Source organism: Amphimedon queenslandica, unplaced genomic scaffold, assembly GCF_000090795.2.
Source record: "Amphimedon queenslandica unplaced genomic scaffold, v1.1 AMPQUscaffold_12995, whole genome shotgun sequence".
Lineage (NCBI taxonomy): Eukaryota > Metazoa > Porifera > Demospongiae > Haplosclerida > Niphatidae > Amphimedon > Amphimedon queenslandica.
In genome coordinates this window covers 7,518-24,810 of record NW_003546769.1, presented here as the reverse complement: position 1 = coordinate 24,810, position 17,293 = coordinate 7,518, and the positions used below count along the sequence as shown (strand labels likewise).

General features: G+C 34.7%; 4 protein-coding genes and 1 long non-coding RNA gene across 5 annotated transcripts in view; all 5 read right to left on the bottom strand.

The window, feature by feature from the left end:
- On the bottom strand, positions 1 to 1,259 carry LOC109585862 (uncharacterized). The gene is made up of 3 exons (XR_002186699.1): positions 1,201 to 1,259; positions 810 to 875; positions 1 to 48 (listed from the first exon to the last, which is right to left on the bottom strand). It is a non-coding gene; the product is annotated as an uncharacterized LOC109585862 (long non-coding RNA).
- The window catches only part of LOC109585860 (uncharacterized), a 5,434-nt gene extending 1,518 nt beyond the window's left edge, over positions 1 to 3,916 (bottom strand). The window contains exon 1 of the mRNA XM_020002010.1: positions 3,578 to 3,916. Coding sequence (XP_019857569.1) covers positions 3,578 to 3,767 — 190 coding nt within the window. The 5' untranslated portion in view covers positions 3,768 to 3,916. The remainder of the gene's footprint in view (positions 1 to 3,577) is intronic.
- Positions 3,917 to 4,249: 333 nt separating this feature from the next.
- On the bottom strand, positions 4,250 to 7,317 carry LOC109585858 (uncharacterized). Its single transcript, XM_020002007.1, has 5 exons — positions 6,736 to 7,317; positions 6,112 to 6,198; positions 5,729 to 5,773; positions 5,282 to 5,362; positions 4,250 to 5,184 (listed from the first exon to the last, which is right to left on the bottom strand). Exons 1-5 carry the CDS (start codon positions 7,292 to 7,294, stop codon positions 4,355 to 4,357), a joined length of 1,602 nt encoding a protein of 533 aa, XP_019857566.1. The 5' UTR covers positions 7,295 to 7,317; the 3' UTR covers positions 4,250 to 4,354.
- A 28-nt stretch (positions 7,318 to 7,345) lies between these two features.
- Positions 7,346 to 11,871, bottom strand: LOC109585854 (uncharacterized). Its single transcript, XM_020002000.1, has 14 exons — positions 11,772 to 11,871; positions 11,327 to 11,350; positions 11,208 to 11,280; positions 11,043 to 11,160; positions 10,937 to 10,996; positions 10,773 to 10,887; positions 10,493 to 10,686; positions 10,183 to 10,397; positions 9,891 to 10,135; positions 9,003 to 9,839; positions 8,824 to 8,952; positions 8,667 to 8,732; positions 8,471 to 8,569; positions 7,346 to 8,370 (listed from the first exon to the last, which is right to left on the bottom strand). The coding sequence occupies exons 1-14, from the start codon at positions 11,869 to 11,871 to the stop codon at positions 7,517 to 7,519; spliced, it is 3,129 nt and encodes a 1,042-aa protein (XP_019857559.1). The 3' UTR covers positions 7,346 to 7,516.
- A 3,021-nt stretch (positions 11,872 to 14,892) lies between these two features.
- On the bottom strand, positions 14,893 to 17,161 carry LOC109585859 (uncharacterized). Its single transcript, XM_020002008.1, has 8 exons — positions 16,985 to 17,161; positions 16,740 to 16,930; positions 16,473 to 16,687; positions 16,309 to 16,424; positions 15,422 to 16,261; positions 15,274 to 15,372; positions 15,138 to 15,175; positions 14,893 to 15,059 (listed from the first exon to the last, which is right to left on the bottom strand). Exons 2-8 carry the CDS (start codon positions 16,776 to 16,778, stop codon positions 15,003 to 15,005), a joined length of 1,404 nt encoding a protein of 467 aa, XP_019857567.1. The 5' UTR covers positions 16,779 to 16,930; positions 16,985 to 17,161; the 3' UTR covers positions 14,893 to 15,002.
- Positions 17,162 to 17,293: the final 132 nt, after the last annotated feature.

Below are 17,293 nucleotides of genomic sequence, written 5' to 3'. Positions count from 1 at the left end.
ATCCATGACCATCCAGTACTCTAAGTACATCCATAGCATTATTGATATCTAATGGACAAAAGATATTCTGAAGCATCAATGTATTGTATTTCCTTGAATAAGAGCTTAAGGGTTTATTTTTATAAAGATTAAAAATTTAGGTAAATAAAAAATGACCCTAAAGCCAGGCATACACTAGGTAACATGTTGCCTAGTGTATGCCTGGCTTCACTCACAATTAATGCAAGTACATTGTAGTTTCTAACAGTCCTACCAATCAGGGCCACTGAAAATATGCAATATCAATATATTAGTGATGGGTGCTTATAAAGGCCTTTCTACACTTGCAATGAGGTTTGAACTGGTTTAGAACTGACGAGCATTGAAAGGGCATCAGGTGATTCCACACTACCTTCAGGATCATGTATATTTTGATAGTATTTCTCATCCAGCTGCTATTGGTTATCTATTGAATGCGCATTCAAACCACATACCGTAGGGCGCCTTTTTTTCTAGGGCTATAAATTTCGTGGATTTCATGATTTTTTTAAAGATTCATGAAAATTACTTTCGCGAAAATCAAATGTACAAGTACAAGATGGCAGATGGCATAAATTCATGAAAATTAAATCCGCGAAATAAAATTTATAGCCGTCGAAAAAAAGGCACCCTACGGTATGGAGGTGGTTTGTCATAATGCGCATTGAAGTCAATGTGCATCAGGTGTGGAATGACTGGAACTGGTTCCAAACCAGTTCAATGCGCGTTAGAAGTGCTAGTGTAGAAAGGCCTTAAATTGAAAAGGTGCTTATTTAGCATAAATTATTTACCTAATAATTGTTGCATTGTCAATCTCTTAGCAGGTGGATTGGAGGGTGGAGTTTCAGGTACTTCTACTAAATAAAAAGTCAATTGATAAATACTAATTTATATACATATTAACCTTGTCATCAACTATAATATTAAACCACACAGACACACAGGAATATAGAGGTCTATACATGAATAGCAGTCAGTAAAGAAGTAAAAAAGAAACAGGAGAAAGTATTGATGAAGTGCTACAAGCTCCACTCAAGTTTTGAACAGTACAAACTCATTTATGGAACTATTCAAGACTAGCTTTACTTAAGGCGGGTTGTGAAGTTTCAATAATAATAAAAAAATAATAATTATGACGCTAGGTGTCATTTTTAATCAAAAGTGTGGGCAATTATTCCTTACTTTCTCTTTTAATCTCATGAACTAAAGCAATCTCATCCATCTTCTTCAGTGCTTGTACTAATGTATCATAAGTTGGACTACCAACACTCGTTACATCAGCTTGCTTCAACCATGCCTTCAAGCACTCTGCTAGACATCTATTAACATCTTCTTTGTGATCAGCCTTAATAGCATCAAGTGTAGCAGAAGTCAGACCCAGATAAAGACCAAGATTATAATAACTGACATCAGAATATCCGTGCCTCTTTAGTAAATCAAGTATCTCATCAAGATCATCGATTCCGGGCCTATACAAAATGGAAGGAATAATTCATTAACGGAGCATAGCAGACTCAATATATAGTGACTAACCTAGTGGCTGGTGTAGTTTTGATTCTTTTACAAAATGAGTTACCATTTTAAACTTGGAAATTCAAATCTCTCTGTGACTGTACTCACTGTAGTGCGCGGACACAGGGACAGACTCCGACAGTGCAGCAGCGGGCTAGCAGCAGCAGCTGCCAGATCATGTGACTCAGTCAGAGTCAGAGGATCAGAGCAAAGATAATAAAATAATATGAAAATGAATAGACTTTTTAGTTTTAATTTTTAAATATGGTTAGAAGGGAGGTCACTGCAGGTCAGGGGCTTAGAGCATGAATTTCATTAGATTTTGACTTTAAGACTTTTTAACAAAGAAATAAAACACGAGAAGAAATATATAAAGAAGAAAAAGAAATAAAGAGACCAATCACTAGATTCATTCATTGAATAGAGTCTCCAGATATCATATCATTCATAGGTCCTGTATCAGTAGTAGTCTCACTGTTCCCTGTACATTAGTAAGAGCTTCAGTAGCATAGTCCTTAGTTACATTATGTATTATTAAATCATTAACTGCTACCAGTTCATCTCCAGTCTTTATCTTTGAGTCTTTCTGTAACACTGACTCAGGTAGGATCCTCTTTACGTAAATGGGTACTCCCCAGTGGGAGAGCCATGCCCACCAACAATACTGAGACCCAACCCCTGACAATACCAGGGGAGAGTCCCACTATACTTTAAACTAATCTGCATATGATAGAAAAAGAGAGTTAGAGAGAGTTAAAAATAGAATATATACCATATAGCGCTTTATTTTGGAGGAGCTAAACTTTTGCTATTTTCACGGTTAGCATGAAACCGCAAAATTAAAGATCTGCTAATATTTCAATTGCCATTAAAGGCGTGGCACTAACATTACGAATCCACAAAAGTTATTTCCGCAAAAAATTGATTTTTATCAATCTGCGAAATTTTAGCCCCGCAAAATTAAAGCGCTATACAGTAGTACCCAGTGATACTACAGACTATATTAAAGTTGTTCAAGAATGCGTACTATGGTACAGGGGCCAAATTTTAAATTATGAGATGATAATAGGAGAAAGGAGAGAACTTAGAGAAAGAGAGATGAGTACACATAAACTTCACTTCCACTACTTGACAATTACATGAATACGTAACTTTTGCTGATAATAAGACCATGCACAGTCGACAATAATGCAAGAAATCTACATGTAACAGGTGAAGATCAATCAAGCTTGATAAAATATAGAGCATAGTCATTATAGTATCAGTTAATGTGTGTCTCATTATAATGTGGAGGAGGTGACATTATGTTAAACATTAATTGATTTAGTGAGGACTAACATACAATGAATGAGGTCCAATACTGTATCATTGATAATGTGTACGAATAATTGAAATTTAGGAACAAGGGGTCTGGTACTAATTACTGAAGTAGACCCCCTGGGGATTACATCAACCATGATGTAACTCAGTAGTCTTGTGGATACTGCCTGAAGTTCCTGAAGTCAAGTGCATTAGGTCACAACTTTGAATCCCATTCTGGGCCTAAGTTTTTTTTTTTTTTTTAATTTTTTTTCGAGGTCCAAATACCATTTTAGGAAATAGATGCCTGGGCTTTTATTTAAGAAAATACGGTACATATATATGTATCAGGAAATGTAATAAAAATTGAGAATTTTTTACTTTTCATTTTTGGCAAAATTTGGCCCGAGACCGTGTACTATAGTACAGGGACTTTTGTCTGATTTTGGAGAAACTTTAAAAATTCGTAAAAAATCCAAATTTGATCAGAATCAGCTCAAAATTTCTACACAACATAAGTACATGTATATGCATCAGGAAATGCAATAAAAATTGTAAATCATCAACTTTTCAATTTTGGCGAAATTTGGTACAGGGACTTTGACCTGATTTTGGAGAAACTTTAAAATTTGTAAAAAAAATCCAAATATGATTGGAATCAGCTCAAATTTTGAACACAACATAAGTACATGTATATGTATCAGATAATGTATTGAGGTGTTTGGTCAGTACTAACATACAAACTTACTCTTCTTTGTCTCAGTTTGACCAGTAGCTATATTCCCCATTGTTTCTTGTACTGGTATTGTAATGGTGCTATTAGTATCAGTGAGTTTACTTCTCTTCGTGTATTGATTGAAGAAAGAAGGTCTGTACAGTTTTATTAGTGAATCCAGTGCTGATACATCTCCAATCATAATGACTCCTTTATCAAACATCACTTTAACAAACTGAGGTATGGTTACCCATCAAGATGGACACTGCTTATGAAGGTAAGGGTGTTTGGTCTCTCTCTTACCGGATGAAGATCATACAAGAAGGAGGTGACAGTCAAGAGTAGGTCTGCTTTAGGATAAGAGGACGCCATGTTAAAGTCAGGGGAATTCAGCTAGTCCAATGAATCCAAACTTCTTCAATACGTGTACAGTGAAGGATACTGATAGCTGGAGGTCTCCTGTAGAAGTGTTGAGAGAATTGAATAAGTTAAATAATGAGGTCTCCTCTTCCATTCCTCTGATCCCAGCACCATAAAGAGACAGGCGGTACACTTCAACATGAAACTGATCCACTCTATCACTCATACTGCTCAATAGACTAATGATGGCTGCTGCCTCTGCTGCATCCATTTTAATGAGTAGGAGGAGCATAGAGAGACAGCAATCTGCATTCTGCAAATAAGCAGCAAATCATCACTAACAGCTATTATGCAAGATCTAAAAAACTAATTTTATCAAAAAGGCAAAGGCTAAATTCACAACAAAAACTAATAGCTCTAATAAAAACAATTGTTTCACTCTAGTTCACACTACATATGAATTGTACGATCATCATCTAAATGATGAAGAACATATTCTGCAGCTGCCTGACATGCGAAAGGCTTCCAATCTTTGTATTCAATCTTCTTCCCATCAGCCAAATCTCCAACGGCTTTAATGACAATAGCTTCCACTTTATGATCCTTAGCAGCAAGAAATATTCCAGCTCCTTCCATTTCCCCAGCGAGTGCATCAGGACGTGCTTTGCTTAATTTCTCCTTAAATTCTGCATCGTCCACCAAAGCAGGAGTAGAAACCATGGGACCACAATGAACTTTGACTTCTTTGGCATTTTCTTTATCAAAACTAGGTTTCACCATATTAAATCTACGAGATTTCCCAATAACTGATACAATATCATTACGAGGATTCCTAAATAATGATACAAGAGTATCTCCTGCTTTGTCTGCATCTGTTATACGAGCCTTGATACAACCTGGTTCCACACGAATGTTATACAAGTCAGCAATACGGTCTGAAACAATGACATCTCCAAGGTTTACTTCTTTTCCGTCCATTCCAAAGCAGACTCCAATGGCGATTATATATTTTGGCTTAAATATCTCCATTATCTTATTTGTGACTTTTTCAGCAGGTAAGGAGCCTTGTTGACCCTTTGTATGTGCACTCTGTCCAACAACAACTGGGTGCTTCCCATACTTTCCAATGTACAAATCAACACCATTTTTAAACTGTTCAATAACTTCATCCCGACCATCTAACGGCTTCAAACGCTCCAACACTCCTTTCAGCTCTGGATCAGTGGCAGTCATCAGCAGGAATTTAATACCTTTAGTGACATCATCAGATACCTTTTCCTCTATAGATAAAATCAACATTATGCAAATGTAATATAAAAACAATATTAATGCACACATGCTTCATCTCAAAAAAGATCAGTAAACATAGTAATATACCTTTTCCTGCTGCTGTAACAGTGTTCGTGCTATTAAATGAGTTAGTACTGGTTTGTGTGCTACCAGAAACTGTGCAATTACCTGGCATAAAGATGTAAAAAATCGATCAAATAATACCCAGATTGCACGGTACATGAAATTGCAAGTAAAAATAGTTACCATTACTAACAAATCTAACATTAAAGTAATGTAAAGTGTGATCAGCACATCATATAAAATTATTAACATCTTACATGATACCATTTCACGATTTGCATAAATGTAAAATACCTTGTCCTTGAATTTGACAGCCTTGATTATAATAATTAATATTAATTATTGTATTAAATGATAACAAATAAATCTATATAGTATCTACTCAAGTAAGGTAGTCTTCACACTGCATATTGTTAAATCAATGTTTACATGCAGTTTTATTAATCACATCCACACATTATTAATTATTACCTCCTCCAGTAGTTGGTGGCTGGTTGACTTGAGCTGAAGGTTGTCCTACATTATGATAGCAAAGTGACATGAAACCAGCAACACCATAATAGTGTAAATTAATGAGGGCTGTATAATTTTATTCTGCAGATTTCACTTGAAAAAATTAAACCCATGACAATCAATAATTATTTGTAATGGCACAAGTGCAGTGTAATTTCTGAAAAACTAAATCTTCAAAAATATATTATTGGGCAAATTTGCAAAATTTAATTCAAAGAATTTAAAGAACTAAAGGTATATGCATTTATGAAAACTGTAATAATTATTATAGATAATTCACATGTCAAAATGTTATAATTTTCAGTTTCTGAAGATGAAAGATTATAACTTTTATAAAATACCTTTTTCTGCTGCAACAGTGCCTGTGGCTCTATCATCAGGAATAGTAGGAGCTGGTGCTGTATTGTCTTGCGTGGCATCATCAGAAACTGTGGAAGAATTTGGGGAAGAGTAAAAACAATTGGTTAAGACAATATACATTGTAATTCTAATTTCATCAGGTAGCAGGTGTAATTGCATGGTGCATTTTTGGCACCTGAAGGCTGAATCTCATACACATGAAATACATACAAGTAAACAACAGCTGCTAGTTGTCAGTGATATTTGATAATATAATTGCATAGAATATTTTGTAAATAAATATTGATGTCATCACAAATGAATTTCATGTAAAAAATGCAGAGTAACCATTATAAAAGTTTATGTAAGTATTATGAGCAATAACTATACAGTAATTACTATACCATATACATGACACCATCATTCACAATGACTTTTCTAAGAGCATTTAGAAGGTAGAGATAAGTCTTAATGTTTTGTTTTATTTTCATTCCCTTTCTACTCTGTGTCTTTCTTTGATACATGGTATTTTATTTTATACTTTACAAATAGGAAAAATTATAATCAAAAATGGCTATATGGTAAAATGTTTCCCTTAATCATGAAGAATACCTAGTTCTACATACCAAATGTGCTATTAGTATTAGTGAGTTTACTTCTCTCCATGTATTCATTGAAGAAAGAAGGTCTGTACTGTTTTATTAGTGAATCCAGTGCTGATACATCTCCAATCATAATGACACCTTTATCAAACATCACTTTAACAAACTGAGGCATGGTTACTGATCTATAGTTGTACCCGTTAAGATAGACACTGCTTATGAAGGTGAGGGCGTTTGATCTCTCTCTTACCGGATGAAGATCATACAAGAAGGAGGTGACAGTCAAGAGTAGGTCTGCTTTAGGATAAGAGGACGCCATGTTAAAGTCAGGGGAAGCATATCTTGTTAGTTCAGCTAGTCCAGTGAATCCAAACTTCTTCAATACGTGTACAGTGAAGGATACTGACAGCTGGAGGTCACCTGTAGAGGTGTTGAGAGAATTGAATAAGTTAAATAATGAGGTCTCCTCTTCCATTCCTCTGATCCCAGCACCATAAAGAGACAGGCGGTACACTTCAACATGAAACTGATCCACTCTATCACTAGTACTGTTCAATAGACTAATGATGGCTGCTGCATCCATTTTTAATAATGAAAAGGCGGAGCATAGAGTTAGAGAGCAGATCTACATGTGTGGCTGAAAATGGTGGATATACATCCATAGATATTAGAGTTATCTATGATACATCCCATTCTTTTTCAAATCAAAATTGGACAAAAAATAATAAACTCAAAACACATTTCAAAATGCAAGATTAAGTATCTAATAATAATAGTAATAATAAGAGTATCACTCTATAGCACACTACTTTAGAGCATCTGGAGCAGCATCATTCAAATGATGATGAATATACGTAGCAGCTGCATGAGATGCAAAATCCTTCCAACCTCGGCATTCATCTTTCTTCCCATCACCCCAATCACCAACAGCTTTAATGACTATAACTTCTGGTTTATGATGAGCATGTCTAGCAGCAGAAAATATAGCAGCACCTTCCATTTCACCAGCAAGAGCATCAGGACGTGCTTTGCTTAGTTGCTCTTTAAATTCTTCATCATCAACCAAAACAGGAGAAGAAGCAATGGGGCCACAATGAACGTTGACTTCTTTGGCATTTTCTTCCTGAGAATGCTTCATTTTAAACCCAGAAATGTCGCTAAAAAATGATGAAAGAGTAGTTCCTGCTGGAGGTTGAGGCTTACGAGGTATGATACTCCCTGGTTCTTTACGAAAGTCAGATAAGTCCACAATGAAGTCGGAAACAATGACATCGCCAAGGTTTACTTTGCTTCGATCCATTCCAAAGCAGATTCCAACTGCAATTATATATTTTGGCTTAAATATCTCCATTATTTTATTTGTGATTGTCAAAGCATCTAAGCCACCTTGTTGACTTTTAGCATTAGCACTCCTTCCAACCACAACTGAGTACCCCCCGCATTTTCCAACGTAAATACGAGTATTGTTAATGAACGATTTGATAACTTTATCCCAACCATCTAACGGCTTTAAGTAACCCAGCACTCCCCTTAGCTCTACATCAGTGGCAGTCATCAGCAGAATACGACTATCTTTAACGATATCTTTCACATGACCTTCAGATAGCTTTGTCTCATACTCTTTTTTATTCAGTTCTGGAAATAATTCAGGAGGTGGGACTGCAATTAAAAATTAAGAATTGCTAAACAAATAATGAGGACTTTGCTGTGGTATTTATACAATAACTGACAACACATTATAACAATTTTAGTGACATACATGTGCCTTCTTTTGCTGCACTAGTAACAGTAGGAGCTGGTGCTGTATTGCTACTCTCAGGAGTTGGTTCTTTGGCTTGTGTGGTAGTACCAGGAACTTCTGAAAGGAGACAAATATTTTAAATTGCACACACACATATCATGACACATGTACTGTACATAACATTACAAGTAAATAACCATCAATATATATATACCTTGTGCTTCCTGCTTTGAACTAGGCAAAAAAAATTTTTTGACTCGAGTAAAGAAGTTTGGCTGATCTATAATGAAAAGAAAACAGGATGATTAACTAACAATTACACTTAAATAAGTTTATGAATCTATGGCTGATATTGGATTAATTTTACTTACCAGTTGGAGCTGATGGACTTTGACCTAAAGTGGCTTGAGCCTTAATCTCTTGGATTGGCACTGTCTCTTGGGTTGGCAGACTTGGCACTACTGTCTCATTAGTCATTGGAGCAGTCTCCTTGCTTGGTCCTATCATAAGTAGTAATGACTTTCAGTGGAAAAAGGATTGATTTCCTTACCTTTGCATCTCTTTTCATACTTCTCAAAGAAGGTAGGATATCGTACTGTATCCTCGATGTTAGAGACATTACCAGCTTCAACAACACTACGCTCCATCAGTAACCGTGTAAACTGGACTCTACTCATATTAGACACATTGTGGCTCTTGAGGTGAAGTGAAGAGGTGTACACCTTAGCACTGCTGAAGTCCCTCTGACTCATGTTACCATAGTAATCAGCAACTGTTAGGCAGAGATCTATTTTAGGATAAGACGTGTTAAGATCAAAGTTTGGTAACGAAAATGGCTTCAATTTCTTCGTATCTCCCCAACCAGATCTTTCCAGGACTCCAATGGTCAAGGAAACAGCAAGAGGGTATTTCCCAAGATTTCCTGTCAAATCAGCGAAAAGTTCAAAAAAGGACTTGTTAGAATCAAACGCAATACTGCATAATACAGTGAGAACCATACGATAGCGATCAATTTGATAGTCACCTAAACGAGGACCCAGTTCATCACGTATGACTTTAATAACAGCTGGCCTGAACTCAGTAATCTTCTCCAATTCCTCATTTATTTTTGTGTCAATTTCAACCTCAGTATGCAGGTATGCTCTGAAATCCTCCATTTCTTCATACCCCAGGCCAGTCAGTATCTTGTACACATAACTTGCAGCAACTTGTGGAGACTTCTCTGATGCGTGGGTGGAGTATAACTCTAAAAACCTTCTTGATAACGACCAATCAGGTTTCACATCACATTTCACATTAATGATTGCCAGTAATCTGATATACTGATCAACTATGTATCGAGGAAGAGAATGAGACATATTCAACATAACATCATATAACTGTTTACCTAAAAATAATAACTTCATAATAACTTGAGACTAAATGTGATAGTACATACCATATGACGTATCTGTCACACTTTGCTCTGGTGATGGAATACTAGTATGACCTTCTCCATTTGCTGATACACTTTGCTCTGGTGGTAGAATACTGGCCTCATCTTGTACCTCAATGGTATCTTGTGGTGTAGCGCCCTGAGGTGCTTCCTCTCCTTCAGTCAGCTGTGGTTGTGGTACTTGTACAGTATCTTGTGGATCATCTTCCTTGAAATAACGATCATCTAATACTTCACTAGCACTTGGTCTATTATTATTGATAAAATTAGTAAAATTTAAAAAAGCCTTATGCACCTTGAAGCTCTGTCACGCGTTATCATTTTAAAAATTAAAGCAGTAGCTTTTGGCTTGCCATTCAGTGGATGAAAATCACATGGATTGTAATTTTTGACATTTTGATGAATAGCGGCACCACGACTATCTCCAGTATCAAAAGGATGGTTTCCATCAGTTTCAGCAAAATATATGACACACCCCATTGAAAAAATATCTGACTGTAGACTGAATTGCTATAAATAAATGACAATTTGTTATGCAATAAATTAATTGTGACATTTATAACTACTGAGGTGATTGCAGGTTACATGTCATTCATTATACTTACAAGCTCTAATCCATCTTTCACTAACAGTTCAGGAGCCATCCATGATAGAGTTCCTCTCTTGTTCAATGTAGTTTTTAAAGACCGATCATCATCTAATTTTGTAGATAAATCGAAATCAGCCAGAACTGCTTTAACTTCAGATGAAGAGCTCTTTTGTACTAAAAGAATGTTTCCTGGCTTGATATCTCTATGGACTGAAAGTGTAAATATACTAACTAACACTATAGTGTTTTACTGTATTGCTTAATAGTAACACATGTACATGTACATTATAACATACCAATGTTTTGTTCATGTAAATACTCCAATCCTCTCACTGCATCTTGATTCACGTCTTTTTTGACAACAGTCAATCCATTAAATTTATTCATTACTTTTTCAAATTCCTTGAAATACTATTGTACATGTATTAACACATACAATGATATCATGAGGTTAACTAACTTGATGGAATGAAGCCAAACAAAGCTCCAGAACAATGTGGTCAAGACCCTGATAACTTTCCTAATAATAGTACTTCATCAAGATGATTAGTAATTTAACAACTCACAATACAAAGAACCAGTACAATATTTTTATGTTTAATATTTAATAAGAGCTCTTTATATTCATCAGATAATTCTTCTTTCATCCTTTTCACTGCAACATCTTCCTCTTTAAAAGTACCTCTATAAATGTAAAGGAAACTCATAAACTAACATGCAACTGCACTAACTTGTGAACAGTGCTACTAGCTCCTTTTCCTAGCAATAACTTCTTATCAAACTGGAATGAAAGACTCTCGTTAACTATATTATGGTCATAAATACAAATAAAATTAAAAAGGCAACATACTTAAAACTAGTGAAGATTCAGGGTCTAAAGAAATGAGAAACAAAAATTAATTTTTAGTAACTTGAGTACATTTACTACATCTTCCACAACTCTAGCTTAAAATTTTCTGTGTACACACCCAAAAGTTGAAACCTGAATTAAGATGAATTCTAATCTAAATCAGTTGTGATATCAGTCTGAATCATGGATTTGACACTCAGTCACAATAATTATAATAAAATCAGGCATGATACAATTATGATAAATATTCATATTGGTTCAGGCCAGAGCAATAGGGCTAGGCAAATTATACTTCAATTTCTGCCTATTATGGAGAAACTTTAAAAATTCGTAAAAAAATCAAAATTTGATCGGAATTAGCTCAAATTTTCTACGTAGCATAGGATGATAACATCAAGTGTATAATGTACATCAGTGATTGAATCATTTATTAATATGTAATTACCTGATGGTTGAGTGGCTTCTGGACTAGTAGCAGATGCTGTTGTTGGATGAGAAACTGTAAAAATAATAATTATTATAACATAATCTATGTACCTCCCCATTAGTCCAGTGATAGATGGCTGCTCAATGCTTTTGTGCATTAATTTTTCATAGCAGGTGCTGTTGATGAACTATATATGACAGTACCTGAGTCAAACCTCTCTCTAAAAGGGATACCTATGGGCAGCCCTACTGTCCTTTATATGGAGGCCTCCTTAAATTGGAGGAATCTGGTTACACTTAGGCCAAATGTGCCATTTTCTTTATTGACTAGTGACTGTATGTAATATACAGTATATGAACATTAGTCCATTAGTATCAGCTAATGATTGATCAGTTAATGTGTGTCTCATTATAATGTGGAGGAGGTGACATTATGTTAAACATTAATTGATTTAGTGAGGACTAACATACACTGAACGAGGTCCAATACTGTATCATTGATAATGTGTAAAGAATCATAACTTACTGACAAATGCAAACTAGATTCATTATGCATGTGATTGTCAAGGCCAGTGTATATGATACATAGATGTAACAATATGATGATACAGTAGTTCCTACTTATAACATCAAGTATATAATGTACATTAGTGACTGAATCATTTATTAGTAGATGATTGGTCTTCATTAGTCGTTGTTGTTGACGGAACTACCAGCAGTTACTATAAAACTAACAATTATTATAATATATCCTGTGTCTCATTGAAGATATGATAACATTACTAGTGACAGTAGTGGGAGCAGTCAAACAGTTTGGGAACGACAAACAACTATTAAAAACAATTATTATTAAATACTATTATCACTATTATTAGTACAATGTGATACTATTAACAGATACACTCCTTATAACAGACACCTCCTCCTCTACTCCAGCAGACACTATTGACTAGTGACTGTATGTAATATACAGTATATGAACATTAGCCCATTAGTATCAGCTAATGATTGATCAGTTAATGTGTGTCTCATTATAATGTGGAGGAGGTGACATTATGTTAAACATTAATTGATTTAGTGAGGACTAACATACAATGAATGAGGTCCAATACTGTATCATTGATAATGTGTATAAATAATTGAAATTTAGGAACAAGGGGTCTGGTACTAATTACTATATTAGACCCCCTGGGGATTATAATTCAATACTTCAGTTACTCACTGATCATTAGGTGATCATTAGTCACAATATACTAGCAGTTACTTTATATTAATAACATAATGAGTCAATTACATACATTCATTACTAGTTATATTATTAACATTAAGTTAATTAACTAATACTATATCCCAGTTGAGTTTGGGACAAGAAAAACTCAAATAACTTTCTATAGGAATGTGGGATAAGGATGAAACTTTTACAGGTTCTTAGTCGCCAAAGTCCATCAAAATCTGTGAAATTTTGGGTCTCTCAGCCCTTGGGAACCCTGAGAACCGGGTTCTCCCTATAAACCCAATGGCATACCAAAATGACGTTTTATGACAATTTATCTACGTCATAGTTTACATAAGAACATGTGGTCGAGCGCCCAAACTGATAATTCTTCTTTTAAAAAGCTAACAGAGCCAGATCTTTTGATAATAATGGCCATTATGAAGACTAGTAGGCTCCGCAGCTATTGTACTGCTTATCAGCAACAGCAAGACTGTTTTAAGAGTGAAACAACACAGCCGCCATGCTTCTATGAATATAATTAAAATACGTCATTTTTGTGACGTAACTAAATTTCGCAGCTGCTTCCACTTCCGTCCCAAACTGAACTGGGACATAGTATAGAATTAAGTAATAACATTAATCTTAAGCAACTTTAAAACTTCATAAAATTCATAAAAAATCCAAATTTGATCGGAACCAGCTCAAAACTTCTACGCAACATAAGTACATGTATATGTATCAGGAAATGTAATAAAAATGGAGAATTCTCTACTTTTCATTTTTGGCAAAATTTGGCCCGAGACCATGTACTATAGTACAGGGACTTTTGTCTGATTTTGAAGCAACTTTAGAAATTTTTAAAAAATACAAATTTGATCGGAATCAGCTCAAACTTTCTACGCAACATAAGTACATGTATATGTATCAGGAAATGTAATAAAAATGGAGAATTCTCTTCTTTTCATTTTTGGCAAAATTTGGCCCGAGACCATGTACTATAGTACATTACATGAGGGAACTAAGCCCTTAACAAACATCTTTAACAAAATAAACACAACACAGAAATTACTAGGTTTAGAAGTAAGATAATAATAATAGAATAAGTGATAGGAACAGGGACTTTTGTCCGATTTTGGAGCAACTTTAGAAATTTGTAAAAAATCCAAGTTTGATTGGAATCAGCTCAAACTTTCTACGCAACATAAGTACATGTATACGTATCAGGAAATGTAATAAAAATAGAGAATTCTCTTCTTTTCATTTTTGGCAAAATTTGGCCCAAGACCATGTACTATAGTACAGGGACTTTTGTCCGATTTTGGAGCAACTTTAGAAATTTGTAAAAAATCCAAATTTGATTGGAATTAGCTCAAACTTTCTACGCAACATAAGTACATGTATATGTATCAGGAAATGTAATAAAAATGGAGAATTCTCTTCTTTTCATTTTTGGCAAAATTTGGCCCGAGACCATGTACTATAGTACAGGGACTTTTGTCTGATTTTGGAGCAACTTTAGAAATTTGTAAAAAATCCAAATTTGATTGGAATCAGCTCAAACTTTCTACGCAACATAAGTACATGTATATGTATCAGGAAATGTAATTAAAATGGAGAATTCTCTACTTTTCATTTTTGTCAAAATACCCTTTACTATTATAGTACATGTTTTCTTTAGAATGTATAACATCTACTGATAGTATTACAACAAGTGCTACACAGCCCTCCACTTATAATCAATTTATTGGTTTACTCAACTTACTATAAAGCTATGGTCCATATAGTCAATCCAACATCACTTTAACAAACTGAGGTATAGTCACTGATCTATAGTTGTACCCATCAAGATGGACACTGCTTATGAAGGCTTGAAATGCATTCATTTTAGGGAGTGGCTGATTAAAATTAAACTTATTAAAAATTATTAAATTTACATTAAAATTTTTCCCTGCAATAATCATATACCAGTATTACTGCTGCCTTATAATGCATTGGTATGTTAAATTATAAGGTTCCTCAGAATAAAGAGTCTTTCTAAATGTGAACATAGTGTTGGTTCTCTATTGGTTTGTGTGGTAGTACCAGGTACACCTGAAAGGAGACAAATATTTTAAATTACATACACACACATGTACATGAAATAGCAAATAAATAATCACCAATATATACCTTATGCTTCCTGCTTCCAGTCAAGAAACTTGGTTCATCTGTAATGGAAAGAAAACAGCATAATTAACTAACAATTGCACATAAATAAACTTATGAATCTATAGCTGATATTGGATTAATTATTAAGTTTATTTACCAGTTGAAGTTGATGGACTTTGACTTGAAGTAGCTTGAGCTTTCCTCTCTTGGACTGGCACTGTCTCATCAGTTGCTGGAGCAGTCACCTTGGTTGGTCCTATCATAAGTAGTAATGACTTTCAGTGGAAAAGGATTGATTTCCTTACCTTTGCATCTCTTTTTGTATTTCTTAAAGAAGAGAGGATATCGATCTTTATCTTCAATTTTAGAGACATCACCAGCTTCAATAACACCACGCTCCATCAGTAACCGTGTAAACTGGACTCTACTCATATTAGACACATTGTGGCTCTTGAGGTGAAGTGAAGAGGTGTACACCTTAGCATTGCTGAAGTCTATATCTCTCATGTAACCATAGTAACCAGCAACTGTTAGGCAGAGATCAACTTCAGGATAAGACGTGTTAAGATCAAAGTTTGGTAATGAAAACGGCTTCAATTTCCCTGTATCTCCCCAATCAGATTTCTCCAGGACTCCAATAGTGATTGCAACAGCGAGAGGGTATTTCCCAAGTTCTTGAGTCAAATCCATGAAAAGCTCAAGAAAGGACTTGTTAGAATCCAAAGCAGTTCTACGTAGTAGAGTAACAACCATACGGTAACGCTCCACTTGATAGTCATGTAAGCAAAGACACAGTTCACGTACAACTTGAATCACAGCTGGCCTGAATTTCATTATCTTTTCCAATTTCTCATTTACTTTTGAGTCAATGTCCACTTCAGTATGCAGGTACCGGTATACACTGAATTCACCCATTTCTTCATACCCCAGGCCAGTCAGTATCTTATCAACGTAACTTGCAGCAACTTGTGGAGACTTCTTTGATGCATGGGTGGAGTATAACTCTAAAAACCTTCTTGATAGCGACCAATCAGGTTCTATACCAGACTTCACACCAACGACTGCCATCAATCTCATGTAATGATCGACTATGAACTCAGGCAGTGAACGGGATATATTAACCATAACATGATACAACTGTTTATCTAAAAATAACTTCAAATAACTTGAGACTAAATGTGTTAATACATACCATATAAATTATCCAATGAGTTTTGCTTCGGCTCTTTATCTGGTGATAAAAGTATGGTATCTTGTGAATCATCTTCCTTGAAATAAGGATCATCTAATACTTCACTAGCACTTGGTCTATTATTATTGATGAAATTAGTAAAAAGGTAAAATAGTCATGTATACCTTGAATCTTTGTTATGCTTCATCATATTCTTAATTAGAGCTCTAGCTACTGGCTTGTCATTCAGCAACTGAAAATCACAGATCATATAATTCTTGATATTCTGGTGGACTGTGTAGTCATTATCATGTCCTTTATTGAAAGGGTGTCTTCCTTTAGTTAGCACATAGTAGATGATACAACCCATTGAAAAGATATCAGACTCTCGACTAAATTTCTATAAATAAAAATACAAAACATATTTACATCATGTTGTTCAATAAACTAACACAGTCTGTTAAATCATCAAGTAATAGCTCTGGAGCCATCCATGTATCAGTTCTTCTACCTCTCTGTCTTGTCACAGCTTCTCGTTCATTCAATTCAGTAGAGATTCCAAAGTCAGCCAGAACTGCCTTAACTTCAGATGAAGAGCTCTTTTGTACTAAAAGAATGTTTCCTGGCTTGATATCTCTATGGACTGAAAGTGTAAATATACTAACTAACAATAGTGTTTTACCGTAGCATAAGTTACCAATGCTTTCATGTACATGTAAGTACTCCAATCCTCTCAGTGCATCTTCAATTATCTTTACTTCAGTAACAGTCAACCCAGAAAATCTGTTGGCTACTTTTTGATAGTTTTCAAAATACTATCATTACATGTGTTAAAACACAATAATGATATCATTATACAATAATGATATTAAAACACAATAATGATATTATTATACAATAATGATATTAAAACACAATAATGATATTATTATACAATAATGATATTACAACACAATAATGATATTAAAATACAATAATGATATTATTATACAATAATGATATTAAA

What these genes read in the sequence shown, in the direction of transcription:
- LOC109585859 (XM_020002008.1), bottom strand. Translation starts at nt 16,778, where the DNA reads ATGGCTCCAGAGCTATTACTTGATGATTTAACAGACTGT. An exon ending in CTCATTGGATAATTTATATG is followed by an intron (nt 16,262 to 16,308) that starts GTATGTATTAAC and finishes AGTTATTTTTAG; the next exon opens with ATAAACAGTTGTATCATGTT. An exon ending in ATACAAAAAGAGATGCAAAG is followed by an intron (nt 15,373 to 15,421) that starts GTAAGGAAATCA and finishes TACTTATGATAG; the next exon opens with GACCAACCAAGGTGACTGCT.
- LOC109585858 (XM_020002007.1), bottom strand. Translation starts at nt 7,294, where the DNA reads ATGGATGCAGCAGCCATCATTAGTCTATTGAACAGTACTAGTGATAGA. An exon ending in TAATACTAATAGCACATTTG is followed by an intron (nt 6,199 to 6,735) that starts GTATGTAGAACT and finishes ATTCTTCCACAG; the next exon opens with TTTCTGATGATGCCACGCAA. An exon ending in TGTTACAGCAGCAGGAAAAG is followed by an intron (nt 5,185 to 5,281) that starts GTATATTACTAT and finishes TTTTATCTATAG; the next exon opens with AGGAAAAGGTATCTGATGAT.
- LOC109585854 (XM_020002000.1), bottom strand. Translation starts at nt 11,871, where the DNA reads ATGGGGAGGTACATAGATTATGTTATAATAATTATTATTTTTACAGTT. An exon ending in TTGTACTGGTTCTTTGTATT is followed by an intron (nt 10,997 to 11,042) that starts GTGAGTTGTTAA and finishes TACTATTATTAG; the next exon opens with GAAAGTTATCAGGGTCTTGA. An exon ending in TGTGACAGATACGTCATATG is followed by an intron (nt 9,840 to 9,890) that starts GTATGTACTATC and finishes TATTATTTTTAG; the next exon opens with GTAAACAGTTATATGATGTT.